We start from the raw sequence: 27,760 nt of genomic DNA, 5'->3' as shown, positions 1-27,760 counted from the left end.
CAATTAGGAAAGCAAATGGTATGTTGGCCTTTATTACAAGAGGATTTGAGTATAAGAGTAAAGACGTCTTACTGCAATTATATAGGTCCCTGGTGAGACCACACCTGGAGTATTGTGTACAGTTTTGGTCTCCTTACCTAAGGAAAGATATACTTGCCATAGAGGGAGTGCAACAAAGGTTCACCAGACTGGTTCCTGGGATGGGGGGATTGTCCTATGAGGAGAAATTGAGTAGACTAGGCCTATATTCTCTCGAGTTGAGAAAAATGAGAGGTGATCTCATTGAAACATACAAAATTCTTAGAGCTTGACAGGGTAGATGCAGGGAGGATGTTTCCCCTGGCTGTGGAGTCTAGAACCGGGGGTCACAGCCTCAGAATAAGGGGTCGGCCATTTAGGACTGAGATGAGGAGAAATTTCTTCACTGAGGGTGGTGAATCTTTGGAATTCTCTATCTCGGAGGGCTGTGGAGGCTCAGTTGTTCAGTATATTCACGACAGAGATCGATAGATTTTTGAATATTCAGGGAATCAAGGGATATGGGGATAGTGCAGGAAAGTGGAGATGAGGTAGAAGATCAGCCATGATCTTATTGAATGGCGGAGCAGGCTCGAAGTGCCAAATGGCCTGCTCCTGCTCCTATTTCTTATGTTCAATCCTTTACCAAGACTGCTGCCTTCCACTCCTAAACATCACCAGCTTTGAAAGAACCTTCCACATGATGATTTATTTTCCCTCCACCCCAAGCTACATTGGCTCCTTGTACCCCAGTGAATTGGAACAGATTCTTGGCCTTTCTTTTAAATTACTCCATTATCTTGCTTCATCTTACTTCAGTGATCTCCAGCTATTACTCCTTGACCCACCATACTGTTGCACTGCCTTTTCAGTCCAGAAGAGTTACAGCACCAGAATAACCCTCACCCCTCTTCAAACAGTGCCATGGGATTGTTTTCCCTCAACTGCACCACTGGAAAAGGCAGGCTGGAGCTCAGTTTAACAACTCATCTGAAAGGTGGCTTCTCAAGTAGTGCAGCACTACTTCAGTACTGCGCTGAAGTGCCAGCTGAAGTCGTGGTGTGGGATTTGAACCCACAATCTTCTGACTAAGGTGTGAGCATGCTACCAACTGAGCAGTGCCCATATTCCACTTGTTGGGCATGGCTCAACTAGTGGGGAATCATGGTTGTGGGGTGTGAGGTCATGCCCCTCTATTGTGTGTTGTGCTAGCACCTGAATTATTTTGTTTTTATTTTCTGTCCTTTTTTCGCATACCTGGACTGGCTAAAAACATGAAATTAGAGAGAGTTTTACAGGCTTCGCTGATGCTGTCTGCTTATGACTTAAAACCTCCCATCAGATAGAAGGTTTAGAAAGTCACAGTAGTCTGAGATGCCCACTGACAGAGCAGTATCAGCTAGCATTGTGAAGAAGCCTGCTTTCCTGTTCAGGGTATAACAAAAAAATAAAGTGCAAAAAGTCATTTAGTAACCCCTAAATCCAGTGGTATGTGGAAGATTGGAAGCATTTGAAATGTGTATGCATCACACATACTCCGTACATGGTGACCAGGCTGGTGCTCAGCTTGGGACAAAAGAGGTGCAAGGATCATAGTTTAGAAAAATGCTGAGAATCACAGGTCTGGCTAATATTTGAATTATTGGTTGGAAAACTGTAAAGCATGAGAGGAACACACAAGTACACATGGTTCAATAACATTAAGGATTGGTATGAATTTGAGAAGTCCCTCAACTGATTTAAGGTTTGAGACACGTTCTTTATTAAGGCTGTTAACCTACAGATTGGAGACAGCACCTGAAAAGAATCTTATTGCTTCAGTTATGAACTGTGCTCTACCTGACGATCTGTTGTGATTGCTATTTGCCATCTAGGAGTAGTTTGAGGATCATAAATATTTTAACTGAATTTGAGTGGTTGGATGGCTAATGATTATGGCACTCACTCTGACTGACTGTGATCAGTTTTTGCTGGTATCTTGAATGTAGCTGTTTACTAAATAAAAATTGCTTATCTTGGTGCAGGTCAATTTTTAACTTTTGAGCATTTGCTGTGGCCCAGTAACTGAGGATATATGTGCCTGACTGCTGGTGTATGTTCACAGGTTCCACCAAAGTGTCGGAGTTCATTCTAACTCAAACCCACTGTCACATTTTGAAAACTTTAAAACACTCTTTGATTTTTCCTCTGTGGTTCTTAGCTGTGTTGTTGGATGGAGTTCATATTGTGATGCAGTGCTCCATTTCAAGGGTAGGTAAAACTCTCATTCCTTTTACTCCTGTGGCCAAGTGTTCACCTTTTTGTATAATCTGAGTTAGCATTAACAGTAGTTATGGAAATGCCCATGTTCCAGACCATCTCGTCTTTCTGACTGGAATATATCTGAATGAGGGTGAAAACTCCTGCAGGGAAACAGTGTGAGATTAAAGATAAGCTTTTTGTTTATAAAGTAATACACTGTAGTTAAAGAAAACTTTGCCCTTTTCAGTAATCAGTGTACTGAAATAAGTTTACATAACAGTAACTGTACTCTGGTTTGTTCTCATGCAAGTTGTACCCTCCCTTCCCCAACAAATGTTAAAGCACTTAATGGAATTTAATTAATTAAAACAGTTTTTGATCAGAAAATTTGAAAATAATTTTAATGAATTAGTGCAGCAGAACACCATGGGAACAATTGAAATACATGTGATAGAAATTTGAGCTCTTTACAGGCAGTGCAAAACAAAGTTCAGTCCCTCTACAAAATACTCAATGATTGTGATTTGCTTCCTGGTGACAGCATGTTCATCCACAAAATAGTGCAGAGATAACTTCTATTAAGAGATCTGTCTTGGTTTTCAGATACTTCCTCAGTCATCACACAGAATTGGACACCATGGCCATGGTGGGGACTGGTTGCTCGACCTCTGTCTGTTTGCTGGACCCACTCGATTTGGGCCTCTTCCTTAACTTAATGCCAAATGCTTTCGCTCCATGATGAGTAGATCGCCAATATAAATGGCGCAGCAGTCACTTTTTGCAAACACTTCTTGTACTGTTCCATAGCATAAATGGCTAATCACAAAACCATGTTTGGCAGGAGTATTCGCTCTCCTGCAATAACACGCAGGCACTGCTTGTGAGTCTCATAGTTGTCAACTACCAATGTGACTTTTCTACCATGCAAAGCCAAGCTTTGATCAAAGTAATGCAGCCACTCCTCAATAAGGACACCAGTAATACGTGTCTATTTGCTATTTCTGTAGGTTACAGGCAGAGTAATAACACCATGAGAGCACTGGGGGTTATTGGAATTCTCAGTCACCAGCTTTCTATTTTCTTCAATCACACTAGTAAAATCCATGATGGGAATTTGCAGCTTAGATTTTTACCCAACTGAGCAATTTACATTGAAAGCTCTTGTTTTGCTTGAGTGAACAAAAAGGTCAGTTCTATCAGTATTAAAGATGTCTTTGGATTTGTAACAAGATAAACTTTCAGGAGTTTTATCATATACCCAGTTGTTGATGCTTTCTCTGGGAATCTTGCTTGCCTCCCCATGTGTGGACCTGGACTCGATTACAGGGTGGTTTTTGAAGCCATTGATCCATGATACAGAAACTTTCCTGAATTCATTCACTTTTCTAGCTAGATGAGGACAAATAGCCCAGGAAACTTAACTGCTCTTAGAGCTGATTTCAACATTGGAACAAGTTGGGCTGCACATCCTTTTCCTTTGGCTGGAAAATTTCTGTTCGTAAGCGGCAGTGATTCTCTCCTTGTGTTTTTTAGGGAGGTGGAGAGGCTGGTGGGAAGGGTATCAAATTTCTCTGCCACAAATGTCTTCACACCTTTGATCTTATGTTTTGTCTCAATGGTAAGGGTCTTGTCTTGTAATTGACGTGCGGTGAAGATCATGTCCATTGCGCCCCTTATTTGGCGGAATCCGCATTGTGACTCTGGGAGGAGCTCTTTGGCCACTGGGAGAAGGCGATTGAGGAGGATTCTTGCGATGGCTTTCCCTGTGACAGACAGCAGGGAAACTCCTCTGTAATTACCGCAATCGGACTTGTCACCTTTCATAGAGTCATAGAGTTTTACAGCACAGAAAGAGGCCCTTCGGCCCATCGTGTCTGCGCCGCCCATCCATCCCTGTCCAGTCTAATCCCATTTTCCAGCATTTGGTCCATAGCCTTGTATGCAATGGCATTTCAAGTGCTCATCCAAATGCTTCTTGAATGTTGTGAGGGTTCCTGCCTCTACCACCCTTTCAGGCATTGAGTTCCACATTCCAACCACCCTCTGGGTGAAAAAGTTCCTCCTCAAATCCCCTCTAAATCTCCTGCCCCTTACCCTGAATCTATGCCCCCTTGTTATTGACCCCCCTACTAAGGGGAAAAGTTCCTCTTTGTCTACCCTATCTATGCCCCTCATCATTTTGTACACCTCAATCAGGTCCCCCCTCAGCCTTCTTTGCTCCAAGGAAAACAACCCCAGCCTGTCCAGCCTCTCTTCATAGCTGAGGCGCTCCATCCCAGGTAACATCCTGGTGAATCTTCTCTGCACCCTCTCCAAAGCAATCACATCCTTCCTATAGTGAGGCGACCAGAACTGCACACAGTACTCCAGCTGTGGCCTCACCAGCGTTTTGTACAGTTCCATCATAACCTCCCTGCTCTTATATTCTATGCCTCGGCTAATGAAGGCAAGTATCCCATATGCCTTTTTAACCACCTTATCTACCTGTTCCGCTGCCTTCAGGGATCTATGCACATGTACACCAAGGTCCCTCTGTACTTCCTAGGGTCCTACCACTCATTGTGTATTCCCTTGCCTTATTTGTCCGTCCAAAATGCATCACCTCGCACTTTTCAGGGTTAAATTCCATTTGCCACTTTTCCGCCCATCTGACCAACCCGTTTATATCGTCCTGTAGCCTGAGGCTTTCCTCCTCACAATTTACCACCCCACCAATTTTCGTGTCATCTGCGAACTTACTGATCATACCTTTTACATTCTCATCCAAATCATTTATGTAGATCACAAACAACAAGGGACCCAGCACCGATCCCTGAGGTACCCCACTGGACACAGGCTTCCAGTCACAAAAGCAACCTTCGACCATCACCCTCTGCCTCCTGCCACTCAGCCAGTTTAGGATCCAACGCGCCAAGGCACCCTGGATCCCATGGGCTCTTACCTTCTTGACCAGTCTCCTATGCGGGACTTTGTCAAAAGCTTTACTGAAGTCCATGTAAACCACATCCATAGCATTTCCCTCATCCACCCCCCTAGTCACCCCCTCGAAAAATTCAATCAGATTTGTCAGACATGATTTACCCTTGACAAAGCCATGCTGACTATCCCCGATTAATCCTTGCCTCTCCAAGTGGAGACTAATTTTGTCCCTCAGAATTTTTTCCAATAATTTCCCTACCACAGATGTTAGGCTCACTGGCCTGTAATCCCTGCTACCCTTCTTGAATAATGGTACTACGTTAGCTGTTCTCCAGTCCTCTGGTACATCAACCTTTCTTGAAGATTGTCACAATTATGGCATCTCCGAGATCCCCTGGCATGCTCTCTTCCTTCTAGATAAGAGAAATTAGTTCATGAATTCGCGCCAGTAGTGCTTCTCCGCCATGCTTTAGTGCCTCGGCGGGGATTCCATTTGCTCCTGAGGCCTTGTTGTTCTTCAGTTGTCGGATGGCCTTCTCAACCTCATGCCGGGCTGGGGTTGTGCTGAGATGGTGGCGGGTAGCATGCTGTGGGATGGAGTTGAGGACACTTGCGTCGAAGACAGAGTCGCGGCTAAGGAGATCTTCGAAGTGCTCCTTCCAGCGGGCACTGACTGCCTCTCTGTCCTTGATGAGTACCTCTCCGTTCTTGGCCTGCAGTGGGGTAGGGCCTTGGGTGCTTGGGCCGTAGATGGTCTTGACTGCGCTAAAGAATCCACGCACGTCGTGGTCGTCGGCTAGCTGCTGGATCTCCTTCGCTTTCTCCACCCACCATCTGTTCTTTAGGTCACAAGTTTTTTGTTGGACCTCGGCCTTCAGGCTTCTGTAGAGCTGCTTTCTTGCTCTCGAGTTCTGTTGCTGTTTCCAGATCAGGAATCGTTTGTGGCTTGTTAGCTTCTGGATCACCTGGTCGTTCTCATCGAACCAGTCTTGGTGTTTCCTGGTCGAGTGACCGAGCGTCTCTTCACAGGTGCTGATTATGGCAGCCTTGAGTGCAGACCAGGCGCTGTGGGCACTCCGTGCCTCTGCATCACTTGGAGTCGTCCGGTTGTTTGTGAGGCGCAGGCTGAATAGGGCTTTCTTAGCAGGGTCTTTGAGTGCCCCAGCGTTAATTTTCCTGCAGTATTGTTTCTGTTGCCGCCGCTGTTTTGGGGCTACATTGATGGAGATGACCGAGCAGATTAGGCGCATGATCTTCACCACACGTCAATTACAAGAGAAATGCAGGGAACAGCACCAACCGCTGTACATGGCCGCCTTTGATCTCACAAAGGCCTTCGACACTCAACCATGAGGGATTATGGAGTGTCCTCCTCAAATTCGGCTGCCCTCAAAAGTTTGTCAACATCCTCCGCCTGCTTCACGACGACATGCAAGCCGTGATCCTGATCAACGGCTTCACCACAGACCCAATTCACGTACGAACCAGGTTCAAGCACCAACGCTCTTCTCGATCTTCCTTGCTGCAATGCTCCATCTCACCCTCAGTAAGCTCCCCACTGGAGTGGAGCTAATTTACAGAACAGACGGGAAACTGTTCAACTTCTGTCGCCTCCAGTCCAGATCCAAGGTCGTCCCATCCTCTGTTGTCGAATTACAGTATGCAGACGACGCTTGCGTCTGCGCTCACTTGGAGGTCGAACTCCAAACCATCGGCAACACCTTCACCGAAGCGTACGAGAGCATAGGCCTTACACTAAACATCCGTAAGACAAAGGTCCTCTACCAACCTGCCCCCGCCACACAGTACTGCCCCCCCGATTATCAAAATCCACGACAAGGCCTTGGACAACGTGGACCACTTTCCATACCTCGGGAGCTTACTGTCAACAAGGGCAGACGTCGATGACAAAGTCCAACACCGCCTTTAGTGTGCCAGTGCAGCCTTCGGTCACCTGAGGAAGAGAGTGTTTGAAGACCGGGACCTCAAACCCGGCTCTAAGCTCATGGTCTACAGAGCAGCAGTGATACCCGCCCTGCTGTATGCCTGAGAGACATGGACCATGTACAGCAGGCACCTCCAAAGCACTGGAGAGGTACCACCAACGCTGCCTCCGCAAGATCCTGCAAATCCATTGGCAGGATAGGCGCACCAACGTCCGTGTTCTTCCTCAGGCCAACATCCCCAACATCGAAGCTTTGACCACACTCGATCAGCTCCGATGGACGGGTCACATTGTCCGCATGCCCGATACGAGACTCCCAAAACAAGTGCTCTACTCGGAGCTCCGGCACGGCAAGAGAGCCCCAGGTGGGCAGAGGAAACGCTTCAAGGACATCCTCAAAGCCTCCTTGAAAAAGTGTAACAGCCCCACCGACACCTGGGAATCACTGGCACAAGACCGCACATAGTGGAGGAGAAGCATCCGGGAAGGCGCCTAACACCTCGAGTCACTTTGCCGGGAGCAAGCGGAAGCCAACGCAGGCAGCGCAAGGAGCGCACCCACCTGCCCCTTCAACCACCGTCTGCCCCACCTGTGACAGAGACTGTAGGTCCCGTATTGGACTCATCAGTCACATGCAAACTCATTTTTAATGTGGAAGCAAGTCATCCTCGGTTCCGAGGGACTGCCTAAGAGAAAGGTCTTGTGCTTCGGGCTAGCCATGCTCTCAATTCTTTCCGATACTGCTCTCTCTCTTCACTCAACGATGCAATACAATGCACTCTGAGAAGGATTGGCTCCCGATGGTGATCGCAGGGTTCAATTCCAATTAAGCAGTGCATTCCATTTATCAGTACTCATTTGCATTGGGAATTCAAATTTGAATTAACATAATTTTAATCGAGAGGTTTGAATTAAGCAATGCATTTGTAATGGAGTCATGTTTGTGATTTACTCTGAATTAAAAGCAGTAAACTATATAATGTGCCACAATACCACAGTTCACTATACTTCAAAGTTTGAAATTTACAGCATTTTAATTGGCTTGAAGAGTGTTACATAGAAACATAGAAGATAGGAGCAGGAGTAGGCCATTCGGCCCTTCGAGCCTGCTCCGCCATTCAATGAGATCATGGCTGATCATCCAAATTCAGTACCCTGTCCCTGCCTTCTCCCCATATCCCTTGATCCCTTTAGCCTTAAGAAATACATCCAACTCTTGTTTGAATATATTTAATGAACTGGCCTCCACCGCCCTCTGTGGCAGAGAATTCCACATGTTCACCACTCTCTGGGTGAAGAAATTCCTCCTCATTTCAGTCCTAAATGGCTTACCCCTTATCCTTAGACTATGACCCCTGGTTCTGGACTCCCTGGTCATCATAAACATCCTTCCTGCATCTAGTCTGTCCAGGCCTGACAGAATTTTATAAGTTTCGATGAGATCCCCTCTCAATCTTCTGAACTCCAGTGAGTATAAGCCCAATCGACACAATCTCTCTCTCCTCATACGTCATTCCTGCCATCCCAGGTATCAGCCTGGTGAATCTTCGCTGCACTCCTTCCATGGCAAGAACGTCCTTCCTCAGGTAAGGTGACCAAAACTGCACACAATACTCAAGGTGCAGTCTCACCAAGGCCCTGTACAACTGTAGCAAGACATCCTTGTTCCTGTACTCGAACCCTCTTGCTACGAAGGCCAACATACCATTTGCCTTCTTAACCGCCTGCTGCACCTGCATGCTTACCTTCAGCGACTGGTGCACAAGAACACCCAGGTCTCTTTGCACTTCCCCTTCTCCCAATCTATTGCCATTCAAATAATAATCTGCCTTCCTGTTTTTGCCACCAAAGTGGATAACCTCACATTTATCCACATTATAGTGCATTTGCCATGTTTCTGCCCAATCACCCAATCTGTCCAAATCGTACTGGAGTTTCACGACATCCTCCTCACAGCTTACCCTCCCACCCAGCTTTGTGTCGTCTGCAAATTTGGAGATATTACATCCAATTCCCTCGTCCAGATCATTAATATATATTGTGAGCAGCTGGGGTCCTAGGACCGATCCTTGCGGTACCCCACTAGTCACTGCCTGCCACTCGGAAAACGACCCGTTTATTCCAACTCTTTGCTTTCTGTCCGCCAACCAGTTCTCTATCCAAGTCAATACCTTGCCCCCAATCCCATGTGCCTTAATTTTGCACGCTAATCTCTTATGTGGGACCTTATCGAAAGCCTTCTGAAAGTCCAAATAGGCCATTCGGCCCAACAGGTCCACGCTGGTGTTTATGCTCTACATGAGCCTCCTCCCACACTTCTTCATGTAACCTCATCAACATATCCTTCCATTTCTTTCTCCCTTGTGTTTATCTACTTAAATGCATCTATGCTAGTCATAGCTTGAAGAGGTTGAATTTATGCGAAAATAAGTACATTTGATATCAAAGGAGGTTCAAATGATGCCAAAAGAACAACATTTTCAAAGATTCAGGGTTCACAGAATCATTTGAAGGCAGAGACTGTATTTTGACCTTGTGAACACAGTGCTGGTACAGCTATAGTTTATAATCTCTAATAAAGCTTGTTTTTTTTTAAAATTTTTTCCTCCACTTATAACTCTTCCTCTCCTACTGATTCTTTCTGGAGTAGAGTTCCACATCCAATGACGATCCTCTGATACCTCATTCAAGTGGCTAATTTTGATGCCAGCCCAAACACTGGACACTGGTTCCGATATTTATGGGGAGGCAGCCTGGGGGGGCGGTGGGAAATCCCGGGGCCATTAAGGTCCTGCTGAATTTATCGGCAGGACCTCATTATCATTTTCTTTTTCCATTTCCCGCCTGGCAGCCGGCCAGATTGACAGCCTGACCAGTTAACAGGCGGGAAAGCCACTGGCAGCAGGCTGCAGTTGGGGATGGTCCCCGGCAATCTGGAAAGTTCGGGGCTTGTTGGGAGGTTGGAGCCTTGCAATTGGGAGGGAAAGATCGAGGCCTGATTTTTGGCGGGGGGGGGGGGGGGTGCGGTCCTGCTAACGGTGAGGGAGGGAGGGAATGATCGGGGGTTGGGGGGGGGCCATCGCGGCAGCGAGGAGAGACCACGGTCGGCAGAAGGGAAAGGCCGCACTTTTGCTTGAGGGGCTGGGGGGAGCACTGTAAACAGCACTTATCTGCTGCCCCATTTAGCTGACTGGTTCCCTGAGCCCTGGAAAACCTGGCCTACAGCTGTTAAATTTAAATCCGGCTCCCAACTGCAATGTGGGAGCTTGATTTAAATATTATAATGAGTCCAACCTCTTCAAGACGTGACACACGCCACGCTACCTGCAGCAGTAAAAATGGTGACATGCACATATGCGTTCCCCAATTTTTAATTTTTGACCCCCGACCCTCTAGTGCCCATCATGGATTGCGTTAATATCGACCCCTGTGTGTCAACAGACTATTTGACCCAAACCTGTCCATACAAGCACATTTACAGCAATTATCTCCAGATAGCAATCAGGAGTGTCCTCCCCTCCCTACCCATATTTCTTAAGGGCAATTATAGGCTGCTGCTGTTTTGCTGGCTGAGAGCTTAACACACCGTGAATTGAATTCTAGAGTTTTCTTGTCTACATAGTTATTCCTAAATTAGGCAAGCTTAATTTAAGTTTTCATTTAAAATGTCCAATAAAAATTGCTGTCAAAGCGACACCTTTTTAGCCACATGTATTCATTTTAGCAGAAAACGCCTTAACATACACTTTACACAGTACAGGTAAATGTACATCACGTGTGTATATTTACTTAATAAACATCTATCGCCATTCAGTAATCAAGTAGGCAAAGCACTCGCTATGATCAAACAACAATCGCATACTGCTTTTCGTCTTGCCTTTTTACCAATAACGCACAAATAAGGTTAAAGTACACTTTGCATACACTGAGTATTGAGATCACATGCCCAATGACCGTGTCTCTTACTTTTTAATTTGCTAATCAGAAATGTAATTAACCACATCTGGATTCCTAATTAGCCACATGTGACTTATGGCCAACATATTGGACAACACTGATTTAAAAGTGGAACAGGAGGAGTTGGGTAAGTGACAGTGTCTGTAATTATAATAGCTTTTTATAACAGAAGTACCTATAGTGGGACAGCTGAGTGTGCTAGTGAGAAAAGAGTTTTTGTTTGCATTACATGCAGTGTTACAGAGCTGTTTAAAACAGTCAAGGATTTCTGATGTCCAGCATTATGGAGTGAGTTGGCTTGAGACTATTTGAAACCAAAGATTTTATATTTTAATACAGTATATGTGCACTCTTGTCCCAATCTCCACACAAATTCAAAACGTGTGAATGATTGTGTAATGAAAATTGAGACATGGAATGCCTTCTACTTGTGCTCACTATTGCAGGTTTTGACTTCCGAAGTCTGAAATTATTGTAACTCTGAAGTGAGAGAAGAAAGACAGAATTTTGTGCTGACTATGGTTTAATCAACTGTATCTGTAAAACATTTTGCATATATGCTAGAATTCTCTACTGTTTTACACATATAGACTACAGTGAATGACCTGAATTGTGATTGTATGTCTCAGCAGGCATCAGACACTGACTATATAGGGACCTGCAGAGAGCTATAGTGAGTATAAACTAGTAACAAATAACTGGGGAGGTTGTGATTTGTATTTGTATAGCGAGAGCAGGAAAGAAACGCTAGATCCCACTTAATTTAGTCAGACATTTTTTTAGTTTGCGGGATGTGAGCAATGGTGGAAGATGTTTGTGGGCCTTCTCTTTGAACCACTGCAAAGCTTATGATGATGGTCCTCCCACAATGGCAATGGGTAAGGAATTCCAGGATCTTCACTCAATGATTTATTTCTGTTGAAGCATTACCTATTTTATACAAGTGGAATATTTTTCTTCCCGCCACCCCCATGAAAACTACGCAATAGTGGATTTCTTTTAAATCAAATTTTTGATGGTGAGAAATTTTAATTTCTTAATCGATTTGCTCCAATGGTACAAAAAATCTGTCATTTCAAGTCTTCCCTTGTACCGGGATACAGTCTGCTAGTGTTGGCTGTGGGCCTGTTTAGTGGTGCTTCCAGAAGGAATCAGCGAAATTGAGATTCACATAGCTCCCATAATGTCTCAGCTGATTGAGACAGTGAGTAGCTAAGCCATACAATTTAAAAAAGTTCAAAGGTTTGATCCTTGTGTATATACACAGAGAGCTGATTTCAACTGGGGTGGTAGTAGACCACTAAAGTTGGCCTTGGTATCCTCAGGCTGGGGTAATGGGGAAAATCATTAAGGGTTCTTGCTCCTTATTGCTATCAAATGACCCTTGCTGGGAGTGCACATGTATGGATGTTCGATATGATGATCCCTGCAGTTGAATAGTCCACCAACACGCCCTGTCTAGGCTCACAGATGAATAGTAGCTACTTGGATGAAGTACCATGTAAGTCAATACCTTCAGGTGAGGAGGGAAGAAAATTTGTATAAAAAAAAAATGAAATCCATGGTAGATCTCCAAATCCAAAAAGTCAGTAAAAATACAGACAGCACCCGATTCCTCTGGAATTCTGTGTTATAGAGTCATAACAGCACAGAAGGAGGCCATTCGGCCCATCTAGTCTGTGCCAGCTCTCTGTTGAGCAATCCAGTCAGTCCCATTCCCCCGCTCTATCCCCGTAACCCTGCAAGTTTATTTCCCTCAAGTGCCTAGCCAGTCTCCCCTTGAAAACATTTGAGTGTCTCCGGTTCCACCACTTCCGTCGGCAGCGAGTTCCAGGTCCTCACCACTCGCTGCGTAAAAAAAGTTTTCCTCACATCCCCCCTGTATCTCTTGTTCAGAACCTTAAATCTGTGTCCCCTAGTCCGTGTACCATCAACTAGTGGGAACAGCCTTTCCCCGTCTGGACTATCCAAACCCGTCATAATCTTGTACACCTCAAACAAATCGCCCCTCAACCTACTTTGCTCTGATGAAAACAAATCCAGCTTCTCCAACCTGTCCTTGTAGCTAAGATCCCCCATCCCCAGGACCATTCTGGTAAATCTCCTCTGCACCCTCTTGGGCCTTCACACCTTCCTAAAGTGTGGCGACCAGAACTGGACGCAATACTCCAGTTGTGGCCTAACGAGCGCTTTATAAAGGTTCAGCATAACTTCTCTACTTTTGTACTCAATACCTCTATTTATGAAGCCCAAGATCCCATATGCTTTGCTAACCACTCTCTCAATATGTCCTCCCACCTTCAGGGACCTATGCACATTAACTCCCAGGTCCCTCTGTCCCTGCACTCTCTTTAAAACTGTGCCATTGAGTGCATATTGCCTCTCCCTGTTCCTTCTGCCAAAATACATCACCTCACACTTCTCTTTATTAAATTCCACCTGCCACTTATCTGCCCATTCTGCTAGCCTTTCTATGTCCTGTTGCAGTCGATTGGTATCATCCTCACTGTTTGCCACACCCCAAGTTTGGTGTCATCAGCAAATTTAGAAATGCTACTCTGTATTCCAATATCCAGGTCATTTATATATCTATAAATATATCAATAAAAGAAGTGGCCCCAGCACTGACACTTGGGGAACACCACTGTCCACCATCCTCCAGTCTGAAAAACAGCCATTTACCACAACTTGCAGTTTTCTGTCCTTTAAGCCAATTCCTTATCCAAGCTGCCACTGACCCACCTATTCCATGAGCCTCAATTTTGTTAACCAGCCTTCTATGAGGTACTTTGTCAAACGCCTTCCTAAAATCCATGTAGACAACATCCTTTGCATTCCCTTCATCAATCCTCCCTGTTACTTCAACAAAAAATTCAATTAGATTAGTCAAACACGGCCTGCTTTTTACAAATCCATGTTGGCTCTCCTTAACTAGCTTAAACCTCTCCAAGTGCCTGTTAATTTTTTCCTTGATTATTGTTTCTAAAACTTTATCCACCACTGATGTTAAACTGACCGGCCTGTAGTTACTAGGATTGCCCTTGCACCCTTTCTTGAACAATGGTGTCACATTTGCCACTTTCCGATCCTCGGGCACTTCCGCCTCCTTTTTTTGTTTCATCATCTTCTCAATCTCCCTCGTCAGCCAAGGAGCCCTTACTTTGGTTTCCTTGCCCTTCCCTCTTGTTGGAATGTACTTAGCCTGTACTTGGAACATCTCCTCCTTAAAGATCACCCATTGTTCCGTTACAGTTTTTCCTGTCAGTCTTTGGTTCCATTTTACCCTGGCTAGATCCTTTCGCATCCCATTTGAAGTTGGCCCTATTCCAGTTTAGAAGTTCCACTCTAGATTGTTCCTTGCCCCTCTCCATTTCTAATCTAAATCTTAAGATACAATGATCACTCATACCCAAGCGTTCTCCCACAGACACTTGGTCGACCTGGCCCACCTCATTCCCCAGCACCAGATCCAGCAATGCCTCCTTCCTAGTTGGGCCAAGAACATACTGGTCAAGGAAATTCTCCTGAACACACTTCAGAAATTCCTCCCCCTCCTTTCCCTTTACCCTAACATTATCCCAATTGGTATTTGGGTAATTAAAGTCCCCCAATATCACCACTCTATAGCTCTTGCATATCTCTGCGATTTCCCTGCAGATTTGCTCCTCTACCTTCCTCTCACTATTTGGAGGCCTATAGAATACCCCCAATAGCGTGATCATACCCTTTTTGCTCCTCAACTCTAACCAAATGGATTCTGTCCTTGTCCCCTCAAGAACATCCTCCCTTTCCAACACTACAATGTCTTCCTTAATCAGCACTGCCACCCCACCTCCCTTTTTTCCTTCCCTATCTTTTCTGAACACCTTGTACCCTTGAATATTAAGTGCCCAGTCCTCACCATTTTTAAGCCACGTTTCCGTTATTGCCACAACATCATATTGCCACACGGCTAATTGTGCTTGTAGCTCACCAACCTTATTCACCACACTTTGTGCGTTAACGTACATGCATTCTAAACCCATTTTTGAATTTTTCGTAGTCTGTCTTCGTCTACGATCTAATATGGTACTACTTCTGCCTCCAGCACTACCTTCCCCTCCAGTACCATCCAACACACTCACTCTTCCATGCACTCCATTCCTCCCCATTACTCCTACATGCTGGTGCCCATCCCCCTGCCAAGCTAGTTTAAACCCTCCCCAACAGCACTAGCAAACCTTCCTGTGAGAATATTGGTCCCTGCTCTGTTGAGGTGTAACTCATCTGTCTTGTACAGGTCCCACCTTCCCCAGAAATGGTCCCAATGCCTCAGGAATCTAAAGCCCTCCCTCCTGCACCATCTCTCCAGCCATGCATTCATCTGTTCTATCCTCCTATTCCTGTACTCATTAGCACGTGGCACCGGGATTACTACCTTTTTGAGGTCCTGCTTTTTAATCTCTTTCCTAGCTACCTATAGTCTGCCTGCAGGACCTCATCCCTCTTTCTGCCTATGTCGTTGGTAACGATATGGACAACGACCTCTGGCTGTTCACCCTATCCCCTTAGAGTGCCCTGCATCCACTCAGTGACATTCTTGACCCTGGCACCAGGGAGGCAACATACCATCCTGGAGTCACGTCTGTTGCTGCTTCTTAACAGTCCAGTAGCTGACATTGGCAAAGCTATTCATAGAGACATCAGCAGCCACCTTTGGTAAAGCCATTCCATGGTATGGCAGATGTCCCTGGGAGAGGCGAAGATGGAATCATTAATGTTTCCGATTTATGTCTGATAACGTTTTGCTCTTTAATTTGGGGAGGGAAGGATTACTTTTTTTTCCCTCTGTCTCTCTCCCACACCCCCCCCACCTGCCCAAACACTAGCCTTTGGCTGAATAGGTTTTTGTACATAAACTGATCATACGCATATTGACAGCTTTGATCAAAATTCTTATTGACCTGACAGGCATGCAGTATTTTGCAAGATGAAATTGCCAAAATTTGATTAAAAACTTGTGCTTTATCAACTCCGTATTTGCTGTTCTTGCTTTCTTCGAGCAATCCAAATAAAGAAACATTTATTTAAAGTGAGTGTATATTTATTTTATTTCAGTGCAGGGTAGATTAAATAGATGTCTGACTCCAGGCATGCAATTAAGAGAGAGATACTGAACATAGTACAATATAAGAAATAAATGATATTTTATAAAAGTAAAGAAAGAAAAGAACTGAGAAAAATAAACAAAGTAATTTAGAACACTTGGAAACATTGTGAGTTTGCCTTCTCCCTTCATCGCTAAATAAAAGTAAAAAAGTAGTGGTGTTTATGCAAGCTTCTTAGCATAGGTGAAAACATCCTAGAATGGAGCAGTTCACAAGAAAACATCAGTAAGCACAGTTCCTAAGTTTTGACCACTATTCTCACAGGAGCTGGGAAATTGGATATAAGCATTGAAACACTGCATTCAATTCTAAAGTATGAAAATTCTACTGAACTGCATAATTGAGGATGAATAGTTTGATCTGTCTTGCATCTGAATTGAGAAGGATATTGAATTAAATGCCTTACAAGTACAGATACTAATATGGCTCTCCAACATAATACATTGTGAAATAGTTGGTTGTGGTTTTGCATGCTGAGTTCCCAGTTTTGGTTTGGCCATTGATGGAGCCTGTAACACCTTTGCCAGCTTTGCCTGTCCTGCAGATACTCATTTCTTTTAAGATTTTGTCTTTCATAGTGATCATCACCATTTTCCATTCCTTTGCTGAAAAGAGGAGCAGGCAACCTGCTGTCAGATGCCAACTTGTTGGGTTAGTTATTTGGAGGTGTGCAAAAGCTGACTGCATGGTTGAAATTGTGAACCATCTTGTGTAGGGAATTGTGGTTTGGAACTTGTACACCACCAATGAGGCACAGCTCCTTGAACACTGATGTGCTGTGTAAGACAGATGCTTCCCATTTAGGTAATAGGACATGTACCAAAACAAGTAGTTTTAATAAAAATAGGGTGCTCTGGTGCTTTACCAACCTGATTTATGTTGGTAGTATTTTGCAGATATTCAAAGTTTATCATTCTGCATGCACACGTTTGTTGCTGTCCATGTGAAAGGAAGAGTTTTGGTTTAAAAGCAGTTATGGCATAAGTACCATCAATATATGACAGGAATAAAATGTTTTACTGGGGAAAAATGTTTTACTGGGATTTTCTGTGTTAACTAAGTTAGGGACATAAGATCACCATAGAAAATTGAAATGCCATGTTAGAGTAGGGCTGGCTAATAATATTTTAGCATTAATATAGTATCAGGGTAGTATAGGAGGTAACTCTACAAACTCTGAACCCTTGCCATAGACCAGCTGCCTTCTGGCCACTGTCCCAGCTTCAACCAGACTGTTCCCACCCTTGTCTTCTTCGACCCTGGGTTAAGCTTCCGACCCCATTCCTTTTCCATCACAAATATTTCCTACTTCCACCTTTGTAATGTTGCCCATCTTTGCCCCTACTTTAGTCCAACTAATCTAATAGCTTAACATGGAAACTGCGGAACAATGTATTTTCCTTTTAAGTAACTGGAACAAACTTTAGAAAACTTGTTACAATGGGGACTGTAATGATCCATTCATTTTTAGAGCCCTTAATTAAAGAGTTGTGTGCTTTACTTGAAACATTTCTGGTCAGTTATTCAATTGTGAATAAACTTTATGAATCCATGGTTATTGTCAGTCATATAAATGGTATAATTTCTTTCTCTAAATGGAATACACCAGAATTGACTTGGTGCGATCCAACTTGCAAAAATGGACATCTTGTGGGGAAATTATCAAATGTGTAGGAGCATCATAATTAAATAATTGTGCATTCTGTGCTGTTACTGTGTAAGTACAGTTTTCCTGTGCATTTCTTACCCCCTCCTTATCTGGCTCGGTGTCAAATTTTGTTTGGTAATGCTCGTGTGGAAGAGCCTTGGGACGTTTTATGACGTTAATGGTCTATATAAATGCAAGTTGTTTGTAGCCTGGTTGTCTATTCACACACTTAATGAAGGAGACTCTAAGGGGAGTAAAAGATGTAACATCACTGGAAAAAAAATCCAAGGAAATATGTAACATTAAAAAAAATGAACTTTTATAGTTGCAGTGTCAATGTCATGGTATGTTTAAAATGCATGTAGAGGGACTGATCCAGCATTTCAAACTTGGGTCATTTTACAAGCATGTAAGTCCTTTTCACCCATCACCCTTGTGCTCGCCGACCTACATTGGTTCCCAGTCCAGAAATGCCTCCGATTTAAAATTCTCATCCTTGTGTTTAAATCCCTCCATAGCCTCCCCTCTCCCTATCTCTGTAACCTCCTCCAGCCTTACAACCCTCAGACAACTCTGTGTTCCTCCAATTCTGGCCTCTTGTGCATTCCCGATTTCTTTTGCCCCACCATTGGTGGCCGCGCCTTCAGCGTCTCAGCACTAAACTCTGGAATTCCCTCCCTAAACCCCTCCTCTTTTAAGATGCTTCTTAAAACCTAACTCTTTGACCAAGCATTTGGACACCTGTCCTAATATCTTGAAGTCTAATTTTGTCTGATAATGCTCTTGTGAAGCACCATGGGACTTTTTACTATGTTAAAAGTGCTATATATAAATGCAATTTGTTATTTAGTTTTGCAGTACTGGGTTTTTACCATTAGAGGGACCCAGCAACGAACAAGTGGAGGTAATTTTCATAGAAAAGTGGTAATTCATTGACTAGCCTTTGTTAATATATTGCAGGTCCTTAATCTTCTCCTGCAGGAACTCTGCCCCCCCCCCCCCCCCCCACCTCCCAGTATATCACCATAGGTCTGTATTAAAGAACAGTTATATGTGCTCAGTCTTAGAAGATTCAAGTGAGGGTGAAAACTCAGTTACTAAGAATGGTTGAAATAATAGATATCTGGAATTCTGCACTTTTTAAAAAGTATTTTCCACTGAAATCCAACCTGAATTTTCAAGTAAATACAGATGCTTCATATGGATATAGTATAGAGTTATATGGTTACATTTGTTTTCATGTGGCCACATAATTATTGTCCAATGGTATGATGTGTTGACATAAAATGGCCGTTTCTGATACCAAAGCCAGTCAAAATGAGAAATACACTTGTAATTTTTCTGGCTGTGTTAGTGAATAACGTCAACCCACAAAATATTATACTGTACTTTCTTCCAACTTGTTTTCCATTAACTTGGGGGGAGGGGTTCCCCAGAGCTATTTCCTTCCTGCCACTGTTCCTTTTTAACATCTGTACCTCTGGCCATCAACAAACCCTGTCTATTCTTTTGCTTACAATTCCACTCTACATTCATCAACTTCCTGCAGATTACATGTCCTCAGTACACAACCACCATCTCTTCTGTGCTTTTCAGTATGCAACAAGAACAGCTCTTTTAAAAGAGGCAAAGAAACTGTCTTTAAAGTCTTATCAACAATTACCCCCACCCCTCCATTATCTTTGGCTTTAGCCTTAGTCTTTATTATCTTTGAACATTCTTGGCTTTGCTATCTTCTCTAAAGATTGGTTGATGTGGAAGAGAAGAGAAATTTGGTGGTTCAGTCCCACAAGATATTAAAAGCAAAACCAAGTGGATAAGGCCATGAAAAAAGTTAATGGAATAGTGGGATTTATAGCAAAAGGTAAACAATGTTCAAGTTGAGATGTAATGGTCAATCTATATAAAACCTTAGTAAGGCTAGCATTGGAGCGCTGTTTGGGCTCCACGCTATATGAAGAATGCTGAGACAATAAAGAGGGTACAGTGCAGATTCACCGGATGCTGTCTGGTATGAGGAAATACAAATATGAAGACTTGGAAAAATTGGGGCTCTTTATATTAGAATAGAGGAGATTGAGATGATTTAATAGTTGTGTTTAAAGTTATGACTGGATGGTACACGGACTGTTTTGAGGGGTTTAGAATGATACAAGATTAAATGCAAGATTTAGAACAGAGGGCAAGAGAATTTTATAAAGGGTTGTAAGGCTGTGGAATGCTCTAGAGTTTGTGATTGAAGCAGAGACCATGTCAACATTTAAGAATAAGTTACAGAGATGGTTGAAGGAAGTGGGGTGAGTGGTGGAGAAGGGATACAGGAACAAGACAAGTACATGGGATTAGGACTAAATCTGCCTTCAAGAAATTTGGCTTTCTCTTTTGTGCCAACCACTTTTTTTCCCCCTCTTAACTTTCTAAAAGCATTTACAAAAGTCATTAGATTGTATTGTAGAAGCAACAGTATACTAAAAATTTTTTTTTTGAACATTTCAGACTTCATGAAGAAATGATTGATTTCTACAACTACATGTCGCCTCGACCTGAGGAGGCAAAAATGCGGATGGAGGTTGTTGAAAGAATAGAAAGTGTCATCAAAGAACTCTGGCCCAGTGCAGATGTAAGTACTAAAGGGGGACATTAATATTATCAAGGATAGCAGAAGTACAGTTCATATATAGAGTTGCATGAGCTGTTAGTTGATTTCAAAGAAAATCTGTTGAACCTTTAATTTCATGTACAATTGAAAATTCTTCAGCAACTTACTGCTGAGTATTTTCAATCTCCTGGCTCACTTATTTTTGTTGGACAAAAAGCAATGTTACTTCTAATGGAAAGTCTCAAACAGACACACATTTTGTTCACTATTTTGTGCTAGTGAGTCTGTGGTGTTTTTTGTACTTTAGCATGTGGTGCTTCCTGCATCTGCTAGAAAATGTCAATTTGATCTTGAGCCACTTTTTCTCTTAGTAGATTTGGTTTGTAGTGCTATATATAATAGTTCAAAACTCCACTGTAGCCACTAGTGGGCAGTAAATGCCAACAAATGATGTAGTTAGTCACAAATGATTTTATTGTGATTCTACCTTATTCAAATGTGCTCCTAATTTATACTATTTAACTGATACTAAATAAATTATATTTCAGGTGCAGATATTTGGAAGTTTTAGCACTGGCCTATACTTGCCAACAAGGTAACATTTGGAAAGTACAAGTAACAATGTAATAATCTATTTGGTTGAATTTGTGATGAGTTATTCATAACAGTGATTTACTCAGCGTTTTCTGTTGTTATTTCGGATTTCCAGCATCCGCAGTATTTTGCTATCGTATTAGTGATTTACTCTTGATAGTTTATGCCTCTACCAGGTTATTGTCTGAACTTTTTATAAAACATAGAGACAGTATTGGTTCAGAGTTTAGAAACTACCAGCTTCCACCACTTCTAAAATTATTTTGACCCATCAACATTTTATTGACTTGCAATAGGTTCCGTATCATTTGTCATTCTCTTTCAAATACCTCCGTGGTAAATCCACATTAAAAATTGTTACAATATTACATATAACATTTCAAAAATGACACAATAAACTTGTACAAACACAATGCTGGTATATTTTGCATACTGAACCACTCTTCTGGTTGCAATAACTTACTTGCCTCTGTGGTACTTGTTACGTCAATAGTATTAAGTAAATTTATTTTGTGTATATCTTCAATCCCAATGTGTATCCTCTTTTTAAAATTATTTTTTCATCTTTTCCTACCCCTTTCCCTTCCAACTGCTTGCCCAGGATATAGTTCCACAGGTTTTGGCCACCCTCCAGTATCCAGCCCAAGTGACCACTATTCTTGGTGTGTCACCAGACTCTTCAAATGTGGAGGGGTGGTGGCACATCACAGCCGAGCCTGACCTTGTCACCGTTTACTGTCAGTAGGGTACCCTGGGTAGGAATCGGGAGCAGGATCCCTGCCCCATTAATTTTTATTTTTTAACCTCCCTCTTAAATCCTAACCCTGGGTAATCCTGCAGTTGGCCCAGCTGAGATCGGCTAACTCAGCACAGATTCTGGTTCAAACTGGAGATGCTTGTGTGGTCTATATAATAACTGGATAACCTCGCAGATCATCAGGGGACCTTATTGCTTATGTATGAGTTTACTTTTTAGCAATAACAACTTGCACTGTTAACTTGCATAGAACAATGTTTCAAGGTGCATCATAGGATCATCAGAAAATACATGCCAAAGAAGGACAGATTCGTAGAGGTGACTAAAAACTTGGTTATAGAGGTGGATTTTATCTAGAGTCCTGAAGGAGAAAAGGGAGTGGAATTCCAGAGTAGGACCTAAGCAGCTGAAGGCATGGCTGCCAGTGGTGGGGTGCAGGGAAGGGTCTGCACAAGTGGGCAGGATCAGAGGAACGGAGTGTTTGGGTTGTGGGTGACAGAGAAAGGAAGGGGTGAGGTCATGGAGGGATTTAAATATAAGGATATAAGAATTTTAAATTTGAAGCATTGCGGGCCAAGGAGTCAATGTAAACATAGAAACATAGAGATAGGAACAGGAGTAGGCCATTCGGCCCTTCGAGCCTGCTCCGCCATTCAATGAGATCATGGCTGATGTGTGAGGTGTAGGTGTGTGAGGACGGAAATGATAGGCAAGCGACACTTGGTCCAATACAGGATATGGGAATTAGCATTTTGGATGAGCTAAAGTTTATGGAGGGTGGAGGATGGGAGGTCGGCCATTGAAGTAATCGAGTGTGGAGGTGAGAAAAGCATGTGTGAGGGTTTCAGCAGCAGATGAGCTGAGGTTGGGGACAAAGGTAGGTGACATTACAGAGGTGGAAGTCGACAGTCTTTGAGATGGAGTATATATGGGGTTGGAAGCTTAGCTTAGGGTAGAACAAAACACTGAGGTTGTGAAGAGTCAGGTTAAGCCTGAGACAGTGACCAAAGAGGGAGATAAAATATACTAGCAGGTTTTCCTGTGCGGTTACTCACAATTAATCAATGATGCACTGTTTTATAACTATCTGGTGCAATGTGATGTAGTGTACAAAATATTATCAAGGCCACTAATTTATTGCGATTAAGTCAAATTCTGTTCTGCCAGATCAACAAAGTGACAGGAAAACTGTTAAGTGTGATACAGGAAGTGCATGCTATCCGCAAGACTTTTAATATATTTGCAAATCTCCTACTAATTGAGCTGGACAGTTTTTTTGTTATAACAATAGGAGTGTCATATAATGCTCAATGTATTATCTGGCCACAGATTTACAATGGCTAAATAAATTATATTTTGTTATGTCACATGAAGTAAATATGACACTTGCAAGAAATATACACTATACGTAAGACCTATAAATTTTGGCAGTAGGTATTACAGGATCAGGAAAAGACTGAAGATTTAAAAAATACATTTTTGCAGCAATTGTGCGGGAAAAGATTTCAAAAGTAAACTTTTGGAAAGCATGCAGTTTCAGTGGCTGGTTTGTTTGCCAGACAAACTGAAAATGAGGCATGTGAAAGACCTGTGGGAAACAAAGTAAACAACGCCATAGATATTTTACACTGCCACACATCAAATGAAATAAAATACATTTATAAAAAATATTGTTTTTAAATGCACTTTTTGCAGGCCTGCATCGCTCAGATGCAAATTTAAAAAGGTAGTATCACCACTTATGTTTTGGTGGATTAAAGGTAAGTATGTATAGTTTAGCTTCTAGTTGTATGTAGGTGTTACTCGGGCAAGACAAATAGCAACACAAGAATCACATGCAGTTGTAAGACTTTTAATGTTACTCAAACTCCCATGGCATTGCTCACAGTGAGTCAGATTTGAGGTTTTATAACAACGGGAGTGTTTATGCTGAGACAAATTCCATTTTTATTATTTTACTGGTGCTTTGGAGATTTAATTCCACAACCCTGTCCATTATTATGAAAACTGTAAAAGTAGTCTTTAGCTATTTTATACATATTCCATTACTTGTATGTAGTTTATATCCCATACCATTTTAAACAATGGGAATACTCAGCAGGATGCATCAATTAGAGATGGATGTTTCCTACTGCGCAGTACTAGTGAGGGAATGGAGTTTAGGCATATTGACAGTAAAAAGGTTGTCAGAGGACTGGTGGGGCTGATTCAGGACCAAAATGGAGATCTGTTGGTGGAGGCAGAAGGCACAGCTAAGGTACTAAATGAGTACTTTGCATCTGTGTTTACCAAAGAAGAGGACTTTGCCAAAGTAAACGAGGAGGTTGCCTGGATAACTGGATGTGATTTTAAAAAAATAGATAAAAAGGAGGTACTAGAAAGGCTGGCAGTACTTAAAGTGGATAAGTCATCTGGTCCTGATGGGATGCATCCAAGGTTGCTGAGGGAAGTACGGGTAGACATTGCGGAGGTACTGGCCACAATTTTCCAATCCTCCTTAGATACAGTGGTGGTGCCAGAGGACTGGAGGATTGCAAATGTTACACCCTTGTTCAAAAAAGGAGAGAAGGATAAACCTGGCATTTACAGGCCAATAAGTTTAACGTCGGTGGTGGGAAACTTTTTAGAAACATAATCTGCGAGAAAATTAACTGCTGCTTAACAAGTATGGACTAATAAAGGAGAGCCAGCACAGATTTATTAAGGGCAAATCGTGTTTGACTAACGATTGAGTTTTTTGGTAACAGAGGATGGATGAGGGCAGTGCAGTTGATGTGTGTATATGGACTTTCAAAAGGTATTTCATAAAGTGCTACATAATAGGCTTGTTAGCAAAATTGAAGCCCACGGGATAAAAGGGGCAGTAGCAGCATGGATACAAAATTTGCTAAGGGATAGAAAACAGAGAGTTGTTGTGAATGGCTGTTTTTTAGACTGGAGGGAGGTATACAGTGAGCACTAGGACCACTGCTGTTTTTGATATACATTAATGACTTGGACTTGGGGGTACAGGGCACAATTTCAAAATTTTCAGATGACACGAAACTTGGAAGTGTAGTAAACAGTGATAAAGATAGTAATAGACTTCAAGGGGATGGAATGGGTGGACACATGGCAGATGAAATTTAATGCAGAAAAGTGTGAGGTGATGCATTTTGAATGAGGAGAGACCATGCAAGCTAAATGGTACAATTTTAAAGGGGGCAAGAACAGAGACCTGGGGGTGTTTGTGCACAAATCTTTGAAGGTGGCAGGACAGGTTAATAAAACAGTTAATAAAGCAGATGGGATCTTGGGCTTTATAAATAGAGGCGTAGAGTACAAAAGCCAGGAAGTTGTGCTAAACCAATATAAAACACTAGTTTGGCCCCAGCTGGAGTATTGTGTCCACTTCTGGGCACCATATTTTAGGATGGACGTGAAGGCTTTGGAGAGGGTACAGAAGAGATTTACTAGAATGGTTCCAGGGATGAGGGATTACAGTTACGTGGATAGACTGGAGAAACTGGGAGATGGCTAAGAGGAGATTTGATGGAGGTGTTTAAAATCATGAAGGTGTTAAAGTAAATTTTTAAAAAAACCTCTTTCCAGTGGCTGCAGGGGTGATAACCAGAGGGCACAGATTTATGTTGATTGGCAAAAGAACCAGAGGCAATATGAGGGAAAACTTTTTTACGCAGTGAGTGTTTATGATCTGGAGTGCACTGCCTGAAAGGGTGGTGGAAATAGATTCAGTTGTAACTTTCAAAAGGGAATTGGATAAATACTTGGAGAAAAAATTGCAGGGATATAGGGGGGGGGAGTGGGACTAACTGGATTGCTCTTCGAAAGAGCCGGCACAGACTTGATGGGCCGAATGGCCTCCTGTGCTGTACTATTCCATGATTCCACACATGGGGACAGTCTTGTGTTTTGGTAAAACTTGGAGATGGTCCCAGGGTTTGGTACAATTAGGTTGGGGGGTCCTGACGATTACCAGTATGGAAGTGGAGCTGCTGGAATTTGGCAATCTAGGAGGGTCCCACAATCTGGCATCACAGTGGCGGGGGAACCTGGGATCTGGGTGAACTTGAGCATTGAGTCTTGAATGTAAGGTTTGGCTAAGGCCTTCAAGTAAACACTTTAGTGTAGGCATTAAGACACAAAAGACAGTTCAGTGAATAAATGTAATCATGTTATTGTGAAATATGTAATTTTTCGAACTTCATTTTGTTTTAAACCTTTATTTTGGACATTAAAAATCGCAGTTACTAAGAAAAAAAAATGATGGCTGAAAAAAATGTTCAGAAAGCATTTTGAACAATTTATAGGAACTTGGTGGCTAGATTGTGCAATCATGGGAATATAATCACTAACATTAAAAATACATATCACAGTGCCACCTGCAGGAGTAACAGATACTGTAGATACTTACAATGTGGCTCATGCCCTATGTACCAAATTTAACATATAACTACCTGATCGCCATGGTGTTGCACACAGGAAATGAAGGCCAAGTATACTAAAACAGAAAATATGGAAACACTCAACAGGTCAGGCATCTGGAAAAGGGAAGGTGGGATTAATGTATCGGGTCTATGACCCTTCGTCCGATTCCAAGTGTAGTATTTGGATCAAACAGGATTAGAGGAGAGTGGGTGAAAGGGAACATGGAGAGAGGGGAAATGGAGGAATATGGGAGAGAGAGAGTGTAGGAGAGAAGGAGGGGATGGGAAGAGGGGAGGAGCAGAATGGGGTAGAAGGAGAGGAAGGGATTGATTGAGAAGGAGGATAAGTGAGGGGGAAATGGGAGGGTTTCAGCATTGGTGAGGGTGAAAGAGGGAAAGGGTGGTGGTTGGGGGGGGGGGGGGGGGGAGGCTGGCAAACCCACAGTAGGTTGGGTTCCAAAATATCATCAGTGGGATGGTAGGCTGCTCTTCCCTCCACCAGTCCTGGCTTTCCTTCCCGGGTGGTGGGGGGCCGGGTGGGGGTAGGGTGGAGGGGATGGGGGAGGAAAGGGGAAAGGTCCCCTTGCTTCCAATAGACCTCACTGCCTCTCATCAGAGGGTTCTGGGGAAGCACCCTTTCCCTGCACCTGGCCGCCAACTTGTTCTCAATGGAGGGAGAAACAAGTGAAGACACGTGTCCCTCCCTTCACCAGGCCCTGAAGGAGGTTACGGCAAGTTACTTGTTCTGAGCACAACCCAATTTCCAATTCAACACGGAGAAACAATCTTTCTGTCGTCGCAGGATTTCTGGTTGTGGAGGGGAGGGGGAAGGGTGAGGGGAGCAAGCTACAGGTAATGCAGGTTGCCAGCTGTCTGTTGTCAACAGTAGTTCATGAGGTTGCTGCTGGTTTCTTCATCGGGGAGGGGTAGATTCTTGCTCATCGGGGAGGGGTAGATTCTTGCTCATCGGGGAGGGGTAGATTCTTGCTCAGCGGGGGGGGGGTAGATTCTTGCTCAGCGGGGAGGGGTAGATTCTTGCTCATCGGGGAGGGGTAGATTCTTGCTCAGCGGGGAGGGGTAGATTCTTGCTCAGCGGGGGGGGGTAGATTCTTGCTCAGCGGGGAGGGGTAGATTCTTGCTCAGCGGGGAGGGGTAGATTCTTGCTCAGCGGGGGGGGGGGTAGATTCTTGCTCAGCGGGGAGGGGTAGATTCTTGCTCATCGGGGAGGGGTAGATTCTTGCTCAGCGGGGAGGGTTAGATTCTTGCTCAGCGGGGAGGGGTACAATGGGTGGAAGGGAGATGGGGAATTGTGATCTTAGTTGCTTCTTTGCTGCAGGTCCCTTCCTCTGGACTTTAAGGGCCAATACGCTGTATCTGTTACCCTGGCAGATGTTGCAACTCACTGTCTTCAGTTCTGCTTCCATGCAGTTTTGCATTTCAGGATTTGTACGTGGGTTTCCCATTCACTGTCATTGGTTTCACTTCACTATTTTGCATGTGGACACTTT

At 43.3% G+C, this 27,760-nt stretch overlaps 1 protein-coding gene across 2 annotated transcripts in view; it reads left to right on the top strand.

Annotated features, from left to right (window-relative positions):
* The window catches only part of tent4b (terminal nucleotidyltransferase 4B), a 66,657-nt gene that overhangs the window by 6,901 nt on the left and 31,996 nt on the right, over window positions 1-27,760 (top strand). For both annotated transcript variants that reach the window (XM_085991470.1, XM_085991469.1), the window contains exons 2-3: window positions 20,372-20,495; window positions 21,023-21,069. In XM_085991470.1, coding sequence (XP_085847596.1) covers window positions 20,372-20,495; window positions 21,023-21,069 — 171 coding nt within the window. The remainder of the gene's footprint in view (window positions 1-20,371; window positions 20,496-21,022; window positions 21,070-27,760) is intronic.

The sequence above is a fragment of the Somniosus microcephalus genome, chromosome 6 (assembly GCF_052327205.1).
Source record: "Somniosus microcephalus isolate GS21.2 chromosome 6, FLI_Smic_1.0, whole genome shotgun sequence".
In the NCBI taxonomy this organism is placed as follows: Eukaryota; Metazoa; Chordata; class Chondrichthyes; order Squaliformes; family Somniosidae; genus Somniosus; species Somniosus microcephalus.
This window is presented reverse-complemented; position numbering and strand designations above follow the sequence as displayed.